General features: G+C 44.7%; 1 protein-coding gene and 1 long non-coding RNA gene across 4 annotated transcripts in view; one reads left to right on the forward strand and one right to left on the reverse strand.

Annotated features, from left to right (window-relative positions):
- The window catches only part of RUNX2 (RUNX family transcription factor 2), a 155,209-nt gene that overhangs the window by 70,825 nt on the left and 60,380 nt on the right, over positions 1-24,004 (reverse strand). For all 3 annotated transcript variants that reach the window (XM_066995058.1, XM_066995056.1, XM_066995057.1), the window contains 3 exons: positions 21,513-21,817; positions 14,130-14,286; positions 8,403-8,507 (listed from right to left, as the gene is read on the reverse strand). In XM_066995058.1, coding sequence (XP_066851159.1) covers positions 8,403-8,507; positions 14,130-14,286; positions 21,513-21,817 — 567 coding nt within the window. The remainder of the gene's footprint in view (positions 1-8,402; positions 8,508-14,129; positions 14,287-21,512; positions 21,818-24,004) is intronic.
- LOC136790547 (uncharacterized) lies at positions 10,597-13,307 on the forward strand. The gene is made up of 3 exons (XR_010830682.1): positions 10,597-10,730; positions 11,990-12,212; positions 13,179-13,307. It is a non-coding gene; the product is annotated as an uncharacterized lncRNA (long non-coding RNA).

Consider the following 24,004-nt stretch of genomic DNA (forward strand, 5'->3'; position numbering starts at 1 on the left):
GTATGTTGTTGTCTAAGAATCTGAATAAGAATCTGGGTCTTGTACAAATGTGGAATGTATGCCCAGAGAAGTTGTAGGAAGTGCCCAAGGCCAGACTGGATGGTGCTTTGAGCAACCTGGTCTAGTGGAAGGTGTTCCTGACCATGGCAGGGGGTTGGAATTAGATGATCTTTAGCTCCCCTTCCAACTCAAACCATTCAATGGTTCTGTGATATATATGTAGTCCATGCAGAGTGCCCTCTATATTGTCTGACCCAGTGACAGTGTTTTATATGTCCAAGTCCCTATTCTTTTCCAGCTTCTGTAGCAGAGAGAAACACAGGTTTGAAAATACATATTTGAAAATACATCAAATAACTGTGAATACCATCCACTTTTGATGGGTAATCTCTGAATTTCTGATCCTTTTTAACACTGCCATTTAAAATTGGACTTCTTTTGCACATTTAATCTAGGATTTACCATGAGTAAACAACCATACCCGGTACTACAACAGTGCCTGCAAGTGCTCCTTTCCAAGAAGGCTCTGCAACAATGTGAAGCTGCTGTACAGAATTGTCTGCCTGACTTACTAACTTACTCTAAGAACAGTGAAACAAAACACCGCAAGTGCCTCCGACTGCACGTAACATTTAAGACCATGCCTACTACTGCGGGAAACCAGGAATGGGCAGGTATAGTTCCCCGGTATTCTTTGTAGGTAACACCCATAAGATGTATTATAACCTTTACACTGTTTCTTACACGGCTGCAATATTTTAATTAGGGTGAGAATGTTACCGAATACTACGCCAACCGCTAAATAACCTGAGCTTTAATCTCAGCAGTTCACACAAGCCAAGCTGAGTAGGACCTGAGTAGTACCTGGCTACTTAAATCCTGCAAGAAGTGATAAATGATGTAGATAGCACCATTTTTAAAGATGTGTCTGCATTGCACTCATTACAGCAGCTGGACTGATACTTCAAAGGCAGCTTTAAACAAATCCTTACATTGTCAGAAATACAGCATGGACAGTTCATAGTTAGTAAAAGACAAAACATCGCCCCAGGAAGCCGGGAAAATCCACGCTGAGCTCCATATCTGTGGCTGTATGGCTCTCACTACCTGAGCTACCTGCTTGAAAGCTAACTCAGGCTGTCTGAATTTAATAGCAATGATTGAGTACACCCTACAACTATAATATCTCATCATCTCATCTGACTTCATCCACCTCAAAAACAGGGTGCCTAGTCTAGGCTAGTCATCTAGCCTCCATTTATAATCAATGGAAAGGGATGGACACCCCTCAAGGGCAATTAATTCCATTTTAAGATAGGTATTAAGATAGGTGGGATGAATCACTCCTTGGAAGTGCCTGGGTCTCTTCATTCACTACGGGAGAAACCTACCCTACATTTCTAGTTTTCAGAGAGCTGAAAGCTATCTTCAGCCAGCAGTGACCACTGTCTTCTCCGGGCAGTGACAGCACTGTGCTCAGTTAGCAGGTCTACAGTACGTGAGATGTGTAATAATGGATCTGAGCAGACATACACATTAAGGAACCTGGTTGTCTTCCTAAGAATAAGGTTTCTGGCACCCCAAACATGCTGCAGCATGAGATCATTACTAAGTTTCTTCCCCTGAAGTTTCAATTAAGTATGATGTTCTTCCTCATTTCCTCTTCTGCATTCCTCGTCTGGTTAAATCAGCATCTGTGTCTCACTTCTGGGATGACCATGTTTCAGTGGAGAATTAAGTTTATGTGGAGAATAAAAATAAATTTTATACAAAATGTATAAAGAAATTTGGCCTCGCTAGCAAGGAAGATCTATGTAAGTGCTTTACTTACACACCACTCTGATGCAGTATCTCCCAAGCACATTCGCCCTGTTCCCTTCTTCCCAACCCACTTTCTAGAGTGGAAGGAGGGAAGAGATGCTACACTGAAGTGTGAGGAAAAAAAATGCCGATATTAGAAGCAACAAGCTAAAAGCATTTCAAAAGTGAAGGTGTACAAGAGTTTAAGTTCTTGTGGGGCGAGAGAATCGAACTAAGTGGTCTGGGAAAAGCTGCTTCAAAGCCTTTTTTCTACCATCTTCTTCCACAGTATCTGTATATAGTGTCACATATATAAACATCGCTTTCACTTTTCCTTTCCTCCTAGTTGTGCCATATGGAGATGCAGAGTGCATTCACTTACTCTGCTGACTTCATCTGTTTGGTTATAACCCCTTTTTCCATCTGTATTTTCAGTGGAGGCTGTAAGCTATTCAGAGCAAGACTCTCTTATCATACAGCTGTGCAGCACAACAGGGCCATGATTTTATTTGTGGCTTGGAGAGACCTTTTGAATACAAATGGCAATAGCTGCGATATATCAAAAAAACACCATAATGGTCATCCTACATGCCAAACATACTAGGACAAGGCTGTTTGAAGCAATGACCCCTCTACAAAAGAATGGAAATGATCTGTTTTCAGTTGACTAATAGAAATCATTACTATTGGCGAGCACATCTTAGGGAATGGTTTTAGGGTCAGGCTTGCCCACTTGTTTTACATCATCTTCTAAAAGTCTTTTCCCTCTCATTCTAGCAGGGAATCCACGGTCAGCTGCCATCACAGCAATGTCCTCTTACGGTGAGAGCCAGCCAGTGTCCCGTAGGATCACTTAGCTTTCACAACTGCAGTCTATAAATTCAAGCCGTGAGTGAACTAAGTAGGTTTCGCTTTCGTCTTACCCTACGCACTACACCAGCAGATGAAAGGTGTGATCACTGGAAAAGATACAACTTTGTCTTAGACTTTTCCTCAGACTGTGAGTTTTATGACCCAGCCCCTCTCTAGTCACAGTGGAAAAACACGGAGCTGCTGGTCCTTGGGATGCAGCTACCATCCAAACCAGCAGCCTCCTGGTCACCTTGCTCCAGAGAGGCACGCACCACGGTCGGGGTGCTGGAAGAAGCCCTGCTCTGCGGGTTACACACCTATCTGAGACACGAATCTAAACCACTGGCATACGTACTGCCTGCCACGTCTCACGAGGAACACCTAAACCGCCCCTACAGTTTCTCACAGCCTCCGGAAATGCTCAGGAGCTCTTCTCCAGACCTGAATTAATGAGATTTTGTCAAATTCCACATTAGCAAAAATAAACCAGCAGCAAATGATACCGAGTGAAACTATGTCTGGCATTCACACTGCAGAAAGAGCCTGGTGCTGCGCCCCTGGGACCAGAAACACTGAGGCTGCTCACGGGAGCCCAGGACCACCAGCCTGCAACTGCCCTGTGGTACCCACTCGGCTCGAATATGGGAAGTATATGCATGGCGAAGAACCTAAACCCCGCAGCGCAGCCACGCCAAACATTTCTTGGGCCGTATAATCACATTCTGCCTCATTTCTTACAAAGGGGCATTGTAACGCAAACATTAAACTTTGCAGAGTCATTCAGAACAATTTACAAACCACCAAAGCGCCCACTGCGCTCCCAGCGAGGCTGGTAGAAATCTGGAATAACCCAGCTGATTTCAGTAGAGATGTGTCACCGTGAAAGACACCAGCACAAGGCACAGATTTTCTAAGCCCAGTTTAGATGAAAACTCGGGACTTTTTCATCGTATCTCAGGGTGTTTAGCATCGATTTAAGCTAAAACCTCCTGGCCGTGCCCAAACGCGTGCAGATGCGAACTTCCATGTTCGGTTTCGGCAATGTTATCGCTTGCAAAAACTGCTGTGCTGCAGTTCTGGTGCAAAGCACATGTGCAGAGTACAACCTGCTTGTAAAATTTCCTCCCCTGCAAACTATACCTCTCTGCACTGCACGAATTTACCGCAGTGAAAAAAATTCAATATATTCTTGGGAAGGAAGGGGGCTGGTGTAGTGGTTTTTGAAGGCAAGCCAGAGAATATTCTAAACTGGGGACACACAGCATGCTTTAACTGCTGTGATAATTCTGGATAAAGAGATGTTAAGGATCTAGCTCCTTGCTGTAGCATGCCATGTGTCCCTGAATAAAATTACTGCCATGCAGGCTGTTAGCGAAGGAATGCGTAAACAGACAATGTATCCTTGCATCAGTTCCACAAAATGTTGCACAACACAAATGCCTCTCGATGTGTCATTTCCTGCTTGGCCACCAGCCCAGCTCCTGACAGTCAGTCAACAAAAAAAAAAAAAAAAAAAAAAAAGAGAGAGAGAAAAAGAAAAAGAAAAAAAAAGAATAAAAAAAGAAATAAAAAGGAAAAAGGAAAGAAAAAAAAAAGGAAAAAAATACCAAAAGATTTAAAGCTGTTCTACTCACAAGCACATTCCACTAGCCCCAGCCTTATCCCTCCACCCTCTGCCTTTGAAAGAAAAGAGAGAGAACTTCCTAAACACTGTTATGGTTTTAAGTCTAGGAATCTCAAAAATCTCAATCGCTTATCTGCGTTTTATAAGCCAGCCGGCCAAACAGTTAATACAAAGGCTGACCAGAAGCTCTCGCTTCTCTTTTGCTGTCTTTTGTAGCGTGCGGGGACAAAAAGGCAATGTTTGCTCATACCTTTCCTCATGTGTGCACCTTACAAGCTAGGGCAGCAGGGAAATATTCAGGAGCTGAATGAAATGCAGTAGTTTCCTCCTACCAAAACATCCCAGTCCAAAGCTCACAGCTACTTTTCCATTCATGCTGATAGACAAAATTGTGGTCAGTGACTTCCGAGACTATCTTTAACTGGCGATGAACTGAAGTCCTTGGAAGCCAGGCAAAATATAAAAATATATGCACTTCTCCTCCCTCTTTCCTCATGATTTCCCTACTGACTGTGTTTGCAGAAAAAGCAGCCAGGAAGGAGGGCTTGTCTCCTATTCCACAGGTACCGCCGTGGAAGGGCAAATCATTATTTCTGTGTTGGTAATGAGGGATGGCAAAGCATTAAAGGGGATATAGGTAAAGGATTTGTTTTCTTTTTTTTTTCTTGTAATTCCTTTACAGTGAAATCTTTCTGTCTGTTGGTCAGTTATGAGCTCATGACAACTCAGTTCTCCAGAAAACTTCTTTCAGCCCTCCCAGCTGGAAGGCAGCTCTGCTGGATAAGATCTGTATATGGCAGAGGTTTTATATGGGATACGAGGAGAAAAATAAATATCTGCAGGATTTCCCAATGATTCCCAAAAACCTTATACAATCCAGCCCCTTGATTCCATCACTCAGAATGCAACGTGCTGTCTCGGTCCAGCACAGAGACTCTGCAACCCAGTAGATGTCCCTGGTTGGTAATCTAGATAGACTAAAATAATTTAAAAAAAGAAAAAAAAAAACTTTTCGTGGGAGTAATAATCAGAATACTTTTTCTCACATAGAAATGGGTAGGTTTTCCTAACAGAGCAACCTGACATCACTGTCTCTATTAAAATATGTTAAAATAATAATAGAGAGGTAAAGCAGCAAGCTTCTACGGGCGCATGTTTAATACGACTAAATGGCATTTAAATTTAAGAACCTGACTTCCTGAAGTGCTGAGCATCCAAAATACCAACTGGAGTCACTGCATGCCATGACTGTTCAGCGTGCTTAATGTCAGGCTCTAAATGATTGTGATATCTGTCATTGTCTTGCTGCTGCTCCTGCTGCTGCTGGAAAACATGCAGCATTTATTTGCTCGAGTCAACTTGCCAGCAGAAGGTCAAAGTGCTTTGCCTATAAACAAGCCTTACAAATTCATGATCTTAAGCATGATGTCATGTCTTAAAATGATAAGCTGGCAACAAAGTAAATGACATTTTGTAAAGACGTGCATAATTTTATGTTTACGCTACTTAGAATGAAGGTTCTAATAAGTCATTGGTTGTGTTCCTTTAAAGGGAAGTTTTATAACTGAGATGAATCACAACTGCAAAAGATCAAAGTTAAAAAACATCAATGATGCCATGGGGTACTTTTTAATCTTGTAATGAATGATGATCATGTGCTCTTATGAAGTTGGTCCAACTGCCAACGCCAGATGTGTATATTAAGAAAAAAGTTGTTTGTGATGTGACAGCTCTGGTTGAGCTGCCAGAGAGAAGAAAACTCGGATAACATGCTTGAGATGTCTGCGTGAAATACAGATCCTGGCAGAGAGGGGCACTATTTGCCGATACATAATTTGTTAAGAAAAACACGTTTGCTATCAGAGCCACTTGTAGGCTTCAATTCCTCCTTGCCTCCAACCACCTAATTTTCCTTATGCAATGTAAATGCCAGATACACTTCTTGAATGATTGCTACCAAAGAGTAATAAATCTACACGAGTGCAGGGGCTCCCTGAAGAAGAAAGCAGAACTTCAATGAAACTCCCACAGTACTTCTAGAGCTACACTTTCCCTGAAAATTCAGATTTAATAGCTGGTCATTCTAGAGGCATCGCAGCATCGCAGCCTTGAAAGCATCTGGCTGCAATGACAGAACTTGCAGAACCAAACTGACCCCAGAGTAGAACTTCAATATATAGCTGAAATACTAAGATTCAAGGCTCCTTAAAAAGGGACTTTCTTAATAAATAAATAAAGACAGAAAGAAAGACACATTTACTCCATCTGGGCTACAAGAATTGATTTTCTAAGTTACCAAGTATTCCTAGCTTCAGCTGAAATCCATGGGAATAGCAGATAGGTATCGTGTGCAGAGGCTTTCTTTCAAGGCTAACCTAAAAAACTCAGGCAGAACATGGAAATCTTATGAAGTTATATTAACACGGCCTCACTTTTAATCCACAAAGCCTCAGAACGGTTTAGTCCCAATCTAAGGAACAACCACAGGTTCCCTTTCTGTGCCACACCGAGTAGCCCACGCTGTTCTCTGTACCATTTTCAAACTACTCTGCTCTGTCTCAGCATTTTTTAATCCCTGCTAGGAGATTTCCTCTTCTGCAGATACCTCAACACCTGGAAGCAGCTCCAAATGGAAAGGGCTGAATGACGGGTAACTTATTCTCTGGTTTTTACACCGTGAATGCAGTTTGCCCAGTGTCTCCAAGCAACCTGCACGCAACAACGGTTGTGGGTGAACATTAAAAAGGGTGCTGCTTCAGCTAGGGAGGGACGGCAGAACAAAAATCCCCTTGCTGGGACAGACAGACACCTCAGATGTCAGCGGGCAGCAACACAAGTATCTGTGGAATGAAATGTATCCACAGCTATCCCCTTTCCCTTATCTGTTACTCTAGGTGAGACACTACAGCTGGGCAGCTCTTACAGAAGGCATTTCAGTGGCAGAGGAGATGGCACCGCAGCGTGTATTAGCACGAGAAATACTTCACTGTGTGAATCCTCTCTACTTCTGTCTTTGTGGAATTTCAGCTAAACTCCCTGAAAGCTCCTTAAAGGTCTCATTTGTATGTGCAGATCAAAGGCAAAATAATTATTTGAGATGCTTCCATTATAGGGATTTTTTTAAGTGTGGTTATTCATCAAATAATTCTTAATCTCTACATGTAATTTAAATACAGCTATACCTAGGTAATCCGATCAATTTAGAAAGAGTTGTTCTAGTCAGATTAAGAAAAATACTGGCTCATCAGTGATATCCATAAGATGCGAGACTGGTTACCGGCTAAATGTGTGAGACAGAGAAACAAACCAAGAAATCATGATGGATTAACCAGACTTGACTGTATCTAAAAGTAAATGCCATCCACAAAATTGCTGGAACATGGCAAAACACACTTGTCATAAAAATGTAGCCAGTAATCACTGCAAATACATTCTTAGTAAGTTAGAAAAGTGCACTGCTATGAGGTTAACATGCCGGATGAAAATCTGATGGACTGTGCTTAAATTAAGTATACTTTCTGTGCACAAATAAGAAACAAAGATCATGCTGTTTATACACTGCTTTCATAGATTTCTCTGGCCCCCAGGGTTTTGTGATGAGTCCACAGCCGAAAACCAATTTCAGGTATGATGAGATTAATGAGGTACATTAATTATTTGATGGCAAAAGAATTTAAGGGCAAACAAAAAGGCACTATATTATGTATTTTCTCTCTGTGCTAGGACTGATCCTGTAAGATCAGTCCGCTATTGTGTTCTAAACGTCTCCAGTTTGAAGCTTATGGGAGTTTAGGGAATTCAGCATGTTGCAGGATTGCATCTATTATGCCTAAATCAGATTATATATAAATACCGTGGGTTTAGTTCTCATTTACACTGGCAGATAATGTATCAAGACCTTGATGTGAATGAGAATCAGGTTTGTGATTGCCCAAATTCAGCCAAGCACTTAAGTGTGTGTTTAATGCAAGTATGTGTGTGGTCCAATAGACTCCAAATTAAGCATGCGCTTACAGATTTTGCTGAGCAAGGCCCAGAGTTTGACAAAGATATATATTTCATTTATGGGTCTCTGTTAAACAAAATTAAGCAGGCGTAAGTGTAAAAATAAGAGCATAATACTCACTTCTTGGCTCCCTTGGCCCATCCACCGTAACCTTTATAGCTCTGTGGTATGTAGCGACTTGGGGGGGATTTGTCAGGACAGTTATTGTCAAAGTAAAGCTCTTCCCTACAAAGGGAAAAAAACAACAAGGAATGAGTGATTACAACATGAAAACAGTCACATGCATGTTCAGTAAAGAATCAGAGACGTTTAAAATTATTCCCTGTCGTTACCACAATCGTGAAAATTAAAAACATAACTGACCATAGGAGTTTTCCTCCCCTTCAGTTTTACTCTATGTCAAGAATATGTCCATGTGTTGACAATCTAAATGTTCCTTATTTAATAATGGGTCATCATACAATGACAGAACAAAAGTGATTCACTGCTGAGGACAAGCCAAATTCTTTTCTGTATTGAAAGTGGTGTAAATCCAAAGCAAGTCAGATAATTTAAAAATTTACTCCAGTTTTGCAGCTGTGTGACAGAGAGCAGAATGTGGCCACATGTTATTTACTTCACACAGCTTTATCATTTCATTTGTTTGACTCGACTACAATAAGATGAGGAAAGACTGTATTTTCCTCCTGGGAGTCATTTTAACAGGGAACCAGTGTCTCCTGTCCTTCATATGCCAGGGGTAAGATAATGATATCATTATTACTGGAACAGACTTTTTTCCTTACATATATTCCATCTATTAAACCCTAAGAAAGCCCTCGATTTTCTAAAGACAGTGAGAAACCCCTTTGTGCACACACGCTTCCCTCCTAAGCCTGCTTCTTTATTTTTCAGAGTTCGAATTCACACAGATATTGCACAAGCTCATCTGGAGCCTTCGGCTGAATGAAAACGTTAAAAATAAATAAATGAGCTGAGCCGAGTGAGCCCGAGCGCACATTCTCACAAGCCACTGGCCTCCGTTCGGGGGACTCACTGACAGTTGTAATCTGTTAGATATGCAACGGTTAGTCATGTCAGATAGTCAAAACTGAAAACTGTTTCAAGACAGGAAAAGGTGGGCGTATAACAGTGACTCAATAAAAGTCAGCAATCTTAGGCCTTCTTGCTGGTTTAAACTGCTACTTTACCAGACTCTTAAATTTTTTTTTCTTTCTCTCTGTCTATGTGCATTTTTGTTGCCTGTGCTTTTCCTCTTGTTGAACTCCAAAGGCATTCGATCAAGACACAAATCTTCAACAATATGTAACAGCACAAACTTAACGCAGTTTTTTCAAGCCTAATATAGAACAGCTTATATAAAAGGCATAATACGGAACAGAGCTTTGGCTGTCAAATCTAGTAATTGGTCTTTCTTTCTGGTCCAAGCCGTATATATCCCCCAAAACCTGCCTGAGACATGCATCATTTATTATCCGGAGTGCAACTTCAAACCGTCTCGGCTATATTTTTCACGAATCAAAATGTGACATGGATTTTTTTTTGAGGGAATATAACTGCCACTTGGAGTAAAGTGCTTTTCCAGGTGTAGCTGCGCTCCAGCTGCGCCCACCCCTCCGTGAGAGTGGAGGTCGAGATGCTGGCAAAGGCGTAAAAATCTCAGGAGGCTCAGTTCGGCCTCGGATGCCAACAGAGATGCATGGCTGAAGGTGGCTCCCCCCAGTTCCATGGGGAAATGGGTTATTTCACACATCTTTTCAGAATGACCACCATGGGAGAGTAAGGTGTTTGTAGGATGTCCGGTCTTACAGCCCTGCCCATCCACAGCCCCCCATGTAACCTGTTTCTTTTGCCAGCGTCGGCATGCACACAGGCAGAGCTCAGCCGTACAGCAGCTTCCTTAATGAAGCATATAGTGCCTGCACGCCTGCTTGTTTAGGTCTGAAAGGCTCTGAGCCTTTTATCCCTATCCAAGCAGGAATTCAGCCTATTGCCTGGATACCTATAAATTCACCAGGGACAGACTTAAGGCCTCCTTTAGCACCAGCCTATCGTGTCAAAGAGCCCGTATGAAATCATGCAATGCCGCCATTCAGACCACAGTTACCCATATAAAACGGGTAGAATACTATTGGCAGCTGCCAAAGATGCTAAAGGGATTTTCCATACACCTCGGAATGAAGAATTTGGCCTTCCAACGCTACCGTTCTCTTTCTGTGCCAAATCAGTACTAAAGTCTATTACAACGAAAAATTAGCCTAGCAAAACACACTGTTTCAAAGACCCTGTAAAATAATTCAGAAGAAAAGCACTGCAAGGTTTTCTACACTAAATATATCTTCGGATGATACAGCAGCCAGCAAATACACGCTCCTTCACAAAGAGCTGCGTTTCGACCTCGCCTGTGAGCACTTCATTACTGCCTCTCAGCCAGCCCAAGTTGAACAGGTAAGCACCTAATTTGAAAGGGAAACTGGTTTTGTTCCCTAGCTGGTATTCTAACACACAGAAGCATTAATGAAGTAACATTCATGAAGCCCCACCGCACTCAGTAAACAATACATCGCTTTATTGCAGGGCGCTGCACAGCCCTGCCAGCACGCTCAGGTTCCAGAGCTTTCAAGAGATGATTTACGTATTACAGGATTAAGAACAAAATAAATTTTTAAGGTCACACGTTTCAATGATGCTTATGCTTTCCACAGATAGATGTAACTGATTTCACAGATATCCTTCCTCCGCTACGAAATCCTTTAATGCACTTTTTATCGCTTGCCTTTATGCCCTTAGTCATTTAAACTATCCACTTTTAGAAGCTAAAGACTAATTGTAGTACTCTTTTATTAAATTCCCTAGCCAAGCAGGCATCTGGCACTATTGCTTTAGTGTGTCTAAACTGTGCATTCTTTGTTATTCACACATGTGAGTCTAGCCGACACAGAAAAGGACGAGATGGACATATGTTGAAGCACAAGGCAAAAAGCAGAAATTAGCTTGAAAGGAGACTCAGCAGCTTGTGTGTGTTGCATATTTTTTCAGTTAGATACTAATGTGATTAAAGTATCAGGAGACAACAAAATTAAGGTTATGATCCCCTGCTTATTGAAGACAGGAATTCTTTCTTCTCTGCGCTGTGGATCAGGCTTGTAAAAGTGAGCTACTGCCTCAAAACCACATACAAACAACTTCTGCATTCACATAAAGAGCTCTGGTTACTTATTCTGATGAATCCAGAAAGGTGTTTAAGAGACATTATACAAACAAAAGCGTGAAGTCAGGGCTTCTGCCAGGCAAGCAGCATTAATATGTATAAAATTCAAGTTTCTCCATTGAGCCATGGGAAGCAAGAAAAAAACGTGGGAGAGAAGGTGAAGTGGTAAGTTGATGATTCAGACTTCACAATCAAATTTAGAGATACAGAGATCAAAGAGCAAGCTGTTTAGAAAGATGTAAATCTAAAGTCAGGAACAGGTGTGGATTAGCTTCTCGCCACCGAAAAAAAATGATTTCTTTATTACTTTATTTTTCCTGTTCTACTTCACAACCTGCATCTACTGATATTTGTCTATGTAAGTAGCTTTCTCACTTCTGTTTGCAACTACTGCTTTCTTTCCTGCTATTTTAAGCGGAGTTATAAAAATCTATCATTAATGATAACTCTTTCTCCTTTTCTCTCTCTCTCTCTCTCTCTCCCTCTCTGTTCTAAGTCTGGAAGACAAGTCTGGACCAATTTCTCCATCCTGCCTCTGGCAGCAGAATGCAGCATTTCAGATCCTCCACCGAGTCCCGGCTGCTTCAAAGGAAAAGCCCTACTTTCTTCCGTTAAGATCATAAGAAATATAGGGGGAGGGGGTCAGCTCTGTTTGGACATAATTACACTTCATCAAAAGAAGCTTTCTTCATCTTCCATGCGTGAAAAGTCTGCAAGCAGTTAAGTCTGTCTTTTTTCTTCCCCCTTTTTTTTTTTTTTAAATATAAAAATTGCTATTTGGGAAACTAGCCAAAACTCAGAAAGCCAATATAGTAAAACAGTGCACACCCTTTGTTTTTCTTTGAAGTCTCTTAAATAAATATGTTGAGGGTTTGAAAAGTACACTATCGCTTTTCCATAGATTCTACCCAGACTGATCAGAGAAAAATTCTATTCCAAATCTACTAGATACCAATATAAATTAAATTACTGGAACCAAATTTCAGAAGTTTTGTGTTTACGTGTGTCTATAGCTATAGCTACTGAGGTTTTAGGCTCTCTAGTTCATTTCCTATGTTTTAATAAAAAAGTATATATCATACTTTTCAAATGAAATTTGCAGATCAGAGGTAGTACATCATATCTCAGTTCTTTTTCAGCACTGCTGAAATACTGATACACTGCTGAACTTTTACTGTAAGGCAGCATTAGTGATGGAGCCAGGGAACCTTCAAACCTAATCCATCAGCAGAATAACAAAGCAGGCTGTTTTTTCAAAGAAAGCAAGACAAATGGAAGAGGAAGGTAGCACCTTATCCAAAAGGGCAGTGAAGTCTGCATTTATACTGCATTACTTCTGCAGTAGTTATTCTGCATTTTGAGTTATTCTTTATTAACAATAATTTTCAAGTTGTAAAATGATAAAGAGAATCATTCAGCCAGGTTACTAAAATAAAAAAATAGCCACTCAAGCCACACTTATGGAATCACTTTCACAAAACACCAGTAATTGTAAAAGCATTCTGACTGACTTAAACTATCTAGGCCTCTGTCATATGTTTGATTTTTTTGTTTTTGACAAATGTTCTTTCCTTACCTAAGATGAATTACAACTGCTTTTTACGGAATACTATTGTAAATTAGCTTTATTGCTAATTCCCAGCACAGACCGTTCAGCTTTTATTTCTTTGTTTCCCTCCATGCAGGGCTGGTTTAAAAATGAATAATTACTGTGCGTACGTAAAGCAAAAATATTTAGGTTGAAGCAAGGACTGATATAACAAACCCCTCTGAGGATTCCTGCAGCAAAGACTGAAGTGCCAGCTTCCTTCAAGCAATCCTTTCAATCATTACCTCAAATTTTAAGGCAGCTACAAGAATCTTAAATTCTTTTGAGACTCGCAGTGATTACAAAGGCTTTCTATAACTGCAGTGCGCTTCCCAGGTTACAGGAAGGTCCAAAACAGCTGGAGGACAATGACAGCACTCTAAATCTTCAAAAAAACTGAAAGTCTCCCGCCCTGACATTTCAAGTAAAGGTTAAATTTTGTTCAAGCCAAAGCTTATAGCAATTCATAAAAAAGTCAAGCAGGTTACTAAAAAGAAAAGTAAGGCTTATCTCTGCGGGTCATATGCAGTTTGATCGTAAAGGGCAGGGAAGTCACTAGAAAGCTTTCTACCAATAGCTGTAAGCCCTTAAAGAATATAACCTATAGCACATGTGATATGCAAAACCGCCGTAATTATAGCTCTTCTGTAACAACTTCAGAAGAAGCTCTGCTGCTAAAGGGAATTCTGCGTCTCTCGTTACCGTGGCCTGAGATGCACTATCTGACTGTACAAAACTCATCACAAATATCCTCACTTTCTTCCACTTTTGCTGTTCAATTAAAATAGGGAACCAAGGTATTCTGTGAATCATTTTTGTAAAACTGGTGTCTCAAAAATGAACAAAGACGCGGCAGAAAATCTTTGCGAGGGAGAAAACCGCTTCACTTGGTTGGACAAAGTTTGCTGAAGCTTGCGAATAAAAGATGCATTCATGAAAGGCTGACAGCGATTTATTTACACGCTAATATGTATTTCCTTGTGAAATGAGTCTGATGTCTAGACTTTTCTTTTGCTTCACTACGAACGCGTACAGCGCAGTGGCCTACCTCTTCCGCTTCTTCCCACAAATCGTAAGTCATTGAATCTGGCCACCTGGTTCTTCATCACGGCAGAAGCGTTTCGCAGCTCTGCAGAGTAGTTCTCATCGTTTCCAGCCATGACAGTGACCACGGTCCCATCGGGCACTTCTCCCAAGGCCACCACCTGTTAAAACGGGAGGAAAAACCACAGCTCGTGAGACAGCCCTCGAAAACGCGTGTCGCCATCCCAGCTTTGCACCCTGCCACGTTCATGACGAAGCTCTGTGGCAGCTTCTCCAGCCAACTGTGGTGAACAGTCATGTGTTAGCTGAACACAGAACAAAGTGCCACATCAAACAAAGAAACACCATGTATTGTCTCCCTCTCTCACAGCCTAATAGGGAGTTACTTCTTTGTTACATTTCTTCTGAAACATTCAACAGCCTTATGCAGAGGGCCTGGTTTAATACTTCCTGAAGGCCAACTTTGTTCTCAGCAACCAGCGTGCAGCGAGAAAACACGAGGCAGGGCTTGTAGCCATAAATTACACACGAGAGCACATTTGAAATGGAAAGTCGGGGATTGCTATCAGCAGCCACAGCACCCGGGTTGGGTTGGTAGCGGTCGGGCCCGGCCTCCCGGCCCGTGGCCTCCTCGGGCCTCACGGGGCCACCAGCAGCGCCCGCGGACCCGTCGTGAGGGGTGGCACCGGGGTGGCACCGGGCACGGCTCCCCGCGAGCTGCGATGGAGCGCTTCGTGGCTGCAAGTCAAGCTCTTCAGATGCAAGATGAAACAAAGGCTGCATTTCCTCGCAGGCATGTAAATCTTCAGAGCGCTCGCAAGAGTCGCGTGTGGTTAGCACCGATACCCCGCTCAAATTCCAGGACGGGTGAGAAGAATAAATTAAAGTATTTCTCCCTACGTTGCAGCTCCCTGATAGTCCCACTTTCATGCCTTGGCGGTTCTGTAGTGCTCTAACCGACGATGAGATAAATGCCACAGAGCGGACAGCCACTGTATTCTAGTTTGAAAACACCGGTGATACCCACGGTATTAGCACACTGGGACTTTTTAAAGCAAAAACAAAGTTAAACAGGAACACTAAGTTACCAGGAAGAAAACATACAAGTTTCTTCACACGGGATAAAAAAAGTCCACAGAAGTGGAAATAATTTCCTGTTGCCCAGTTAACTAATACTGATGCTAGAAATGCATTTACAACAAAAACAGGTCCACAAATATTGCACGGCTGAGCTGTAACTTCAAAAAAAATGTAATTTTGAGATACAAAACCTGTCCTTTTGCAATTCCTACCAGTTTACATGGTCAGCTATGACTTTTTATATAACCCATTTTATTCTGTCTCCTGAAATATGCATGACATTTTGTCATAAGCCCTGCTTGAAATGTCTTTCCCATAAATGATCATGCCTGAAACTAATAATTGAAGGTTGCACTGTAATATTAATTCAGCAAAAAGAATGAGTTCTGAATATATATGGAGAGCATTACATGGCCCAGTGCACTGTAAAGTGTTTCTCTACAACAAAAATTAATGACAAATGTATACAAAACCTGAAAATATTTAAAATAGACTATATTATTGAAAAATAGTCTACTTCATCTTACTTAAGGGAAAGCATAAAGCAAAGCTGATTGAAAAAAACAAAACGGATTACCCCAACGCCTTTCTGTTTTTCCACAAAATAACAGGTAACACCGCCCAAAACTGAAAACTGAGTCCTGCCACTAACTGCTGTGAGGTCTACATGGAAGGATTTGACTTTAAAGCGATTCGAATGTCCCTGAGCACGAACACACAAGAGCCACCTTTGTGGATAAGATCTGAGGTGCCACCAGCTCCCCACCCCGGGTCTGACAGCAACCAGGTCCGCGGGCTTCAAAGCGAGGTGTAAAGAATCCCACCGGAACCAAATGGTAGTCACATCAGCAGTGATCATCGGCTGAGCAGAGGGGCTGACTCGAGCCCTTAATAAATGGCTATCAGCTTAAAGTCTTAAAGCACGGGGCTGCTTATAAAGTGCTCCCTTCTCTGTGATAGTGTGCTAACTCTGGACCGTCTTGTTATGCACGTTCACACCCAGGGTGGTTGCAACCTCTGCTTTTTACGTATTTGTCACAAACAAAAAAATCGCATTAACTCCAGAAAGGCAGAGAAACCGAGAGCACGGGAGGAAGTGCGAGTCTGTCGGGGGCCTCGGAAGAGGGAGTGAAATGACTGCAGCCCCCGCTCACCTCCCGCTGCCTGGGAAGCTGGGGCACGCAGCGGGCAGCCTGCAGCACCCCTCGCCCCCAGCTCGCATCGCCTGGGCACGAAGGAGAGAGCCGTGCAGGACTCAGAGCCTCTCCAAAGGCCCTTCTGCACCCCTGCCGGTACTTCTCACAGGTTTCTTTCCTAGCCTTTCCTCTGTCGATGCCGGTGCAGTTTGGCAGCCCGGGCGGTAGCGTGGAGCTGCACGTGCCGCTGCCGGGCTCGCTGCGCTATCACGCCTGATCGAGGACCGCATCCCGACTGCAACGCACCGGCTGCTGATGCAGCATGATGCAACATCTCCGGGAGGCTTACGAGGAGAGGGCTGGAGGAAAAGGCGAGCTGAGATCGGGGGTGAAAACACGCGACTTCGGCTATTAAAAGAAAGTCCTCTTACACAAAAAGCTCCCCTGCTATGCAACAGGAGTAAGATGTTTGTAATTTTCCTACTTTCGTGCCTTTTTTTTTGTCACGAAATACCAGAAGGTTACTGCACGTGTAAATAACAGCACTGCCTAGAACAAAGCTTCTTCGCAAAACAAATTTGAAACCTGGGGAAATATAGATCACTGAGAATTTTAAAATGTAACTTTAGACATTGAAAGACTGTTTGCACAAACCTTGATTTGGTGATTTTATGCCATGTCTCAATTAAAAATTATTTGAATATTCATAGAAAATGGATTGCAAGTGCACTGTGAAATGAATAAGAACTAAGTAAAAATTTAAAGATGAAAATAGTCACAGTGCAAGTTTTTTACCTATTCTTCAAACATAAATACCTCCACCATTTCATAGTGTTTATTTTCCATATCAAGCTACCTACACATTTTGATGATTAAAATTAATTTTGCTTTCTTTAACTAAAACTCAACACGATACTAGAACTCAGACGAAACCACAAAATAAAAACAAACCAATTCTTACAAGTTGAAAATAACTATGTATTTTTTTTGCATAGCACAATTCTCATCTGGTCAGGCAACCTGTTTGCCCGTTTTCTGTCCAGCGGGATTTAAAATGGCCAAAGTATGTATCCTAAAAGATGGAAGCTATATGCACGAAGCAAAAATACTAAACAGGAGCAGGTACTAAGGCTTTCTGCAGAGCGAAACGCTTGTTTCAAAAAAAAAGCTAGTATACTTGCTAAATAGCTCCCCTCAGACATTGATACCTATCACTTCAATAACTCCTCTTGCAAAATACCGAATTTAAACAGCCTCTGAATGTCAAATCCTCCGTAGTGAGAATGTCTTTTCCAGAGATTGCCAAAAGAGCATCTGATACTATTAAAAATATTTTAATGTTCTGTAACTTAAAACAGAATAACTGATTTGCACTACTTTTTTTGTTTAAAAATACACATCTGGGCTGACAATTTATACACCAGGTTTCAGCTTGAAGTTATTTAAAACAGCTGAGTTATAAACTCTGAAAACTGGGGTTTGGAGTGGAAACGCTGACAGACCCTGAACTACTGTGGTGCTACTGGGAGAGATGGCATATATATACCTCACGTCAATTTTTTTCCTGCCTTTACGTCCACTAAGGTGCTTTGCTGTTATCAGCCTCGTGCAAGACAACGTCCAGAAGCCTCTCGTAACATCTAGGGTGGCAATTTGGGTCTTTATGGCGTTCAGTAAAAACTCCCAGACAGCGGCATAAACAGAGGGCCAAATCCTGATGACTGTACACAGATAAAGGGTGGCTGGCTATTAAGAAACATCAGTGAGTAAATTTGATGTGGATCCTGGTGCACAATATCCATTTCTTTTCTGCTTGAATATTACTAGATTGTGAGAGCTCTGTTAGGAAGTACATGTTTAATGCTCTTCACCACAAAAACAGTTTGCATTAGCAATCTTATTAGTTAGTACATTCAGTGCGGACTCCCTCCCCAGAGTGTGTAAATATTAATACTTAAAATTCAAATGTAATACTTAGCCAACATTATTTCACAAAATTATAATCAAACCCAGCACTGTTTATAACATACTTCCTTTCCTGCATATGATTTATATCTGTTTTTTCTTAAATTAAAACAGTGCTATATCCAGGGTACTTTTTAACTGGAGATCTCTGCGAGAGAATTATGACACACTTAACGCACCACTCAAAACATTATCATCAACATATTATTTATTGCCAATAAAACTTCAAAAAGTGTGTTGTCTGTGAGCCATTTTACTTTCAAGTTACTGCTTAGCCGAGATTTCTATAGCCCAAATCTGTCTTTTTTTTTTTTTCTTTTTCAGCGATAATTCCCACTCTGCTGTATCACATCAAGTGTTTTGCTGCAGCTTCTTTGGTCTAAAAGTACTGGACAGCTGCAGACAAGCCGCATTTGACAAACGACATACAATTTTAAGAATTGTCAGATTTACTTCAACTGAGTTTCCAATTAATTCACCAGTAAGTACGGGCATATATATATATGCCATATTTGAAAGAGAACAAAGTACGGATCGTGTGCTGCATGGGAAAGCGCAGACGTGCCCGGAGCTGGAGGGACAATTCAGTACTCGTGAGGCATCAGTAGATCGGTCAGACCCATACCTGCCTGTCAGCAACCCCATTTATGACCCAAATACAAGTCGTGTGTAAGTACATGTGAATATTAGCAGTTTGGGAAGTGCTCTGATGCTTTTTCAACCCCTTTATCGCACGGACGTAGCCTTATTGGGATATCATTCTAAATACTTTAATATTTAGTTTAGATCTCTCCCTTATTCTAACGAGCTGCGACCGCATCCTTTGAATTGCCGTAAGGTGGGAGAAGGCTCGGGGTTTTCAAACGAAAACAGAAATACGGATACGGTAATGTGAGAGCTCCCACACCGCGTCTATAGAAAGCGGCTACAATACCAAGCTAATCTACTACTGAATTAAATCACAATCACGGCCCTGGGAGAGCTCCTCCTCCTCCTCCTCACACCGCAGCCCCGTGAAGCAGAACCGCTCCGTGGCCCACGCCTGGCCCGGCAGCACCCGCCAAGGCCCCGTTTTTCTGTTATTTCCACTCAGCCTGACCCTCGCCGACCACAAAAGCAGGCCACGTTCGGAGCCGTCCTGCACCTCGAAGCCCGACAGGTTCCTTCCCTGTGCCCGCAACCTTCGGCCTGCCCTAGCCTGCATCCCTACTGCCTTCCATCAGCATGGCACCGTCACCGACAGCCCCTTGAAAACCACTACATTTAGCCACTTTTAACGATTTTCCGCGGACAAAGGGGTAATGCCAGCACAGCTTTCCAGCGCACGGCCTGGAAACACTCAGACCCTTTCCAAGCACGGCTCCCTTCCAGCCCTCCACAGGCACCCCACGTCCCAGGCCGAAGCCAGGCAGGTGTCCCGGGACACCCGTCCCTCTCCATCCCCACCAAAGGCCACGGGAGGGGACATCCAAGGCCAACACCGTCGGATGCCGCAGGGGAGGAGGAGGGCTCGCTTGCAAGCATGCAACCGGTGCTGTTGTTGGAGCAGGAAAGCAGCCCTCTCCTCGCCTGAGGTGGGGATGCAGCGGGACATGGCATCCGTTTCTCCCCAGGCCTTGCTGAGGAGAGAGCGTCCCAGGGCCAGGCGCTTCCCCGCTCCTCCATCAGGAGAAGCGAGGGGGTCCCGGCCTCCCCCCTGGGGTCTCCCTGCCCCATCTCAGCCCACGCTGCCTGGGGATTTGGGGGGAGGGGGGGGCACGGACAGCAAAGGCCCACTCCTCTTCTCCCACCCCAGCCTGACCCCCCCCCGGTACCCCAGCCCTCACAGCACACCTCACAGCACCCCCCTGCGTGCCCCCCGCCAGCCTCAGGACGGGGATGGAGGCAGAGGTTGAGGCTGAGTGGCTGAGGTGCTGGGCTTGGAGGGGGGGGGGCATCCATTTTGCACCCTGCTCTTGCACCCTGGTGAATCGCCCATTCCTCAAGGGGGGGATGATTGACTTAAAAAAAAAAAGTGGGGGGGGAAGAGAGGTTCTGGGCTGGGGGTGGCACACGGACAGAGGGGGAGGCTTGAGGGGGATGACACCGGCTCTGCCTGGCAGGGGGGAAAATAACGGGATGGCCCCTGGAGGGTGGGGGGGGGGGGGTGACCAGGCGTTGCAGGGGGCACGGGAAGCACAGCGGGATGGGGTGGGCACAGGAGACAGCAGGACGGGGGGGGGTTACAAAGGGCACTGCCAGGCTGGGGGGCGCACGGGGGGCACTGAAGCACGAGGGGGGTACAAAACCCCTATAGGCCCGGGGGGGGGGGGGGGGGGCAACAGGAGGCATTGCAAGGGGCACAGAAGCTCTTGAGGGTCAGTGGGACACACACACCCCGGAGGCACTGGGGGGGGGGGGGGGGAAGGAGTCAGTGCAGGATGGGGGTGGGAGGGGGACACAGGAGGCGCTGGGGGGGGCACAGAAGTCACCGTAGGACAGAGGGGGCACAGAAGTCAGTGAAAGATGGGGGGGGGCACAGAAGTTGGTGCAGGACGGCAGGGGGGGACACACAGGAGGCAGTGCAAGACGGGGGGGGGGCACAAGAGGCACAGGAGGATGGGGGGCACAGAAGTCAACGCAGGACACAGGAGTCATTGCAGGCCGAAGTGTGTGTGTGGGGGGGGGGGGGGGGGACAGATGCAAGGCGAGGGGGGGGAGCAGGAGTCACTGCAGGACGGAGCGGGGGGGGGGGCAGGAGACACTGTAGGGGGGGAGCACAGAAGTCAGTGCAAGACGGGAGGGGGGGGGACAGCAGGCACTGCAGGATGAGGGGGGCACAGAAGTCATTGAGGGGGGCACAGAAGTCATTGGGGGGGAACAGAAGTCATTGGGGGGGGAACAGAAGCCATATAGGGGGGACACAAAAGTCATTGGGGGGCACAGAAGTCACTGAGGGGGACACAGAAGTCACTGCAGCACGGAGGGGGGGACACACGGGGGGCACAAAAATCAACACAATACGGGGAGGGGGCACTTCAGGATGAGGGGCGCCGAGGGGGGGGACCCCCCCCACACACAGCAATGACTCCGGTGGGGGGGGGGGGGGGGTCACAAAATCCCCTCTGCCAGGACAGCATCGGCGGGGAAGTGGGGGGGGGGGCGCGCGGGGGGGGCTGGGTCTCGAGGGTTGGGGGGGGGGGTGGGGGGGCGAGGGGGGGGCTCACCTTGAATGCCACCGGGAGGGTCTTGTTGCAGCGCCAGTGCGAGGGCAGCACGGAGCACAGGAAGTTGGGGCTGTCGGTGCGGACCAGCTCGGCGGGGTGGTCAGCGATGATCTCCACCATGGTGCGGTTATCGTGGGGGCGCAGCCTGGGCACGGCGGCCGCCGCTTCTTGCTGCTGCTGCTGCTGCTGCTGCTGTTGCTGCTGCTGCTGCTGCTGTTGGGCTACTACGACCGGGCTGACTTCGCTCATCTTGCCGGGCTGCAGGCTGCTGGAGGGGGGGCTGAACCTCCGGCTGGTGCTGGGATCTACGGGAATACGCATCACAACAGCCACAAGTTAGCGAATTGGGGGGCGGGGGGGGGGGGGGGAAAGGGGGGGGAGCGGTAAGGGGGGATCGCTGGAGGAGGCGTGTAGAAAAAAAAAAAAAAAGGGGGGGGTGGGGGGTTGTAAAAAAAAAAAAAATCGTCGAAAAAAAGGGTGAATGAAAAAGTGGAGGCGTGAAGATCAAGGGCCAAAAAGCGAAAAAATAATAATAATAATAAAAAAAAGCCAGCAGATTAAATGCACGAGGAAAAAAAAAAAATCTCAGTCTGGTTTTTTTTTTTTTTTTTGGTTTGTTTGTTTGTTTTTCTCCGAGGAAGCCGGACGGGGCGGGGGGCGATGCGATGCCGGTCTGGGGGCGCCTGCAGCCCGCAGCAGCGAGGAGGGCGGCGGTGGGCTCGGGGCCGGGGCTGCGGCTCTCAGCAGAGCCCGGCTGGAAGCTGCATGGTCCCGGCTGCACCGCGCCGCTTCTCCTCCTCCTTCCTTCCTCCCTTCTCGCACAGTCTCTCTGCTCCTTTCCCTCCTTCTCGCCACCGCTTCTTTCCTCAAGTGCTTGAGTTTCTTTCCTTTTTTTTTTTTTTTTTTCCTTCCCCTCCCTCCCAGTCCTCTTTTTTTTTTTTTTTTTCCTTTCTTTTTTTTTTTTTTTTTTTCGGATTTTCTAAGGTTGGCTGGGGAGAAGCGAAGGCGCTGCTGCTGCCGCTCGGGCTTCCTGGGCTGCTGCTGTGCGCGGCGGCCAGCAGAGGAGCGGAACTTTCAAGGGGGGTGTCGAGGGGAACGTCCCGGTTTCCTCCGAAGAAGTCTTCCTCCTCCGGACAAACAAACAGCGAAAAAAAAAAAAAGAAAAATAGGAGAAAAAAAAAAAAGAGATGGACAAAGTCCCGCCGGGCTCCCTCCGCTTCTTGCTTTAGGAAGCCGGGGCTCCGCGAAGGCGCTCCCGGGGGTGGTTTTGGGGGTGAAAAGAAAGTTTTAGGGGGGCCGGGCCAGGAGGGAAGTCCCACAGCTGAGAATGAGAAGAGAGGCTTTGGCCGGTTCCTCTGGGAGGCTTCGGGGCTTAAGAAAAGTTGAACTTTCGGATTCCCAGGGAAAAAAAAAAAAAAAAAAAGCGGGGAGCGTAGCTGGGGGGAAAAAGGGGGGAAAAGAAAAAAAAAAAAAAAACAGTTCTCTTTAGGCTGATTTCTAAAATATGCCCAAGTAAATTCTGGGAAAAGGCAGCCTCGGTGCAGTCCGGTCCTTTTAATTAAGTCGCTGCTGGATCCAAGTCCGCTGAGCTGAATAGGCTAACAAAAATCTTTCCTTTTTTCTTTTTTCCGCCCTTGATGAACAACAGCAGCAAAAAAAAAAAAAAAAACATTAAAACGTCGGTTTGTCTGAGTTATTTTTCTTTCTGAAAATCGTTTTGAAAAAAAAAAAAAAAAAAAAGCAAAGCAAAAACAACAAAACTTCTTTTGGGTCCCAAGAAGTTGAGGCCGGGGAAGATGAAGGAGCCGAAAAAACACGCCACGGTTTTTTGTCCTGAATGTGGTTTTTGGAGGCTGGGATTTCTAATGATTAGGTTTTTGTGGTTTATATATACAGGACTCTCTGGCTAAGGCGATCATTATGCTGATGAGAGTCAGCAGCACGTGGTGCTTCAGCCCTCAGACTTGTGCAGCCTTCAAAATAAATAAAACAATGTGCATCCCCCACAGGAGGAGAAACTCTGCTCCGAGCCGGGCTCACCCACGGGGAGGGGGACGGGGACAGGGAAGGGGGGCAGCGGGACGCGGTCTCCGAGCTCCACTTCTCGCCGGGTTTTTTCCATTAACACTTTGGGGCTTGTTTGTTTTTTTAAAAAAAAAAAAAAAATATGAAAAATCTTGTTTAAAAAAAAAAAAAAAGTAATAATAAGCTGGTGCCAAAGGGTTTTTTTTTTTTTTTTTGCTAAGTCTCCGGTAGTCTAAAGCCTAAAACATTTCCTTGAATGAATGAAAGCTATAAAACCCCCCTCAGACTATTAAGGTAAAGGGAGTCTGGTTTGTTTTCTCCCTTTAAAAAAAAAAAAAAAAGAAAGAAAAAAAAAAAAGGCAGATCTTATTAAAAACAATTTACATACCCAATAGTAAAAAAGTGTAACCGCCTCCCGGGGCAGATAAGGACCTATCACATCCCTCCCGCTAATTTCTAAGGGTTTG

Source organism: Anser cygnoides, chromosome 3, assembly GCF_040182565.1.
Source record: "Anser cygnoides isolate HZ-2024a breed goose chromosome 3, Taihu_goose_T2T_genome, whole genome shotgun sequence".
Taxonomy (NCBI): domain Eukaryota; kingdom Metazoa; phylum Chordata; class Aves; order Anseriformes; family Anatidae; genus Anser; species Anser cygnoides.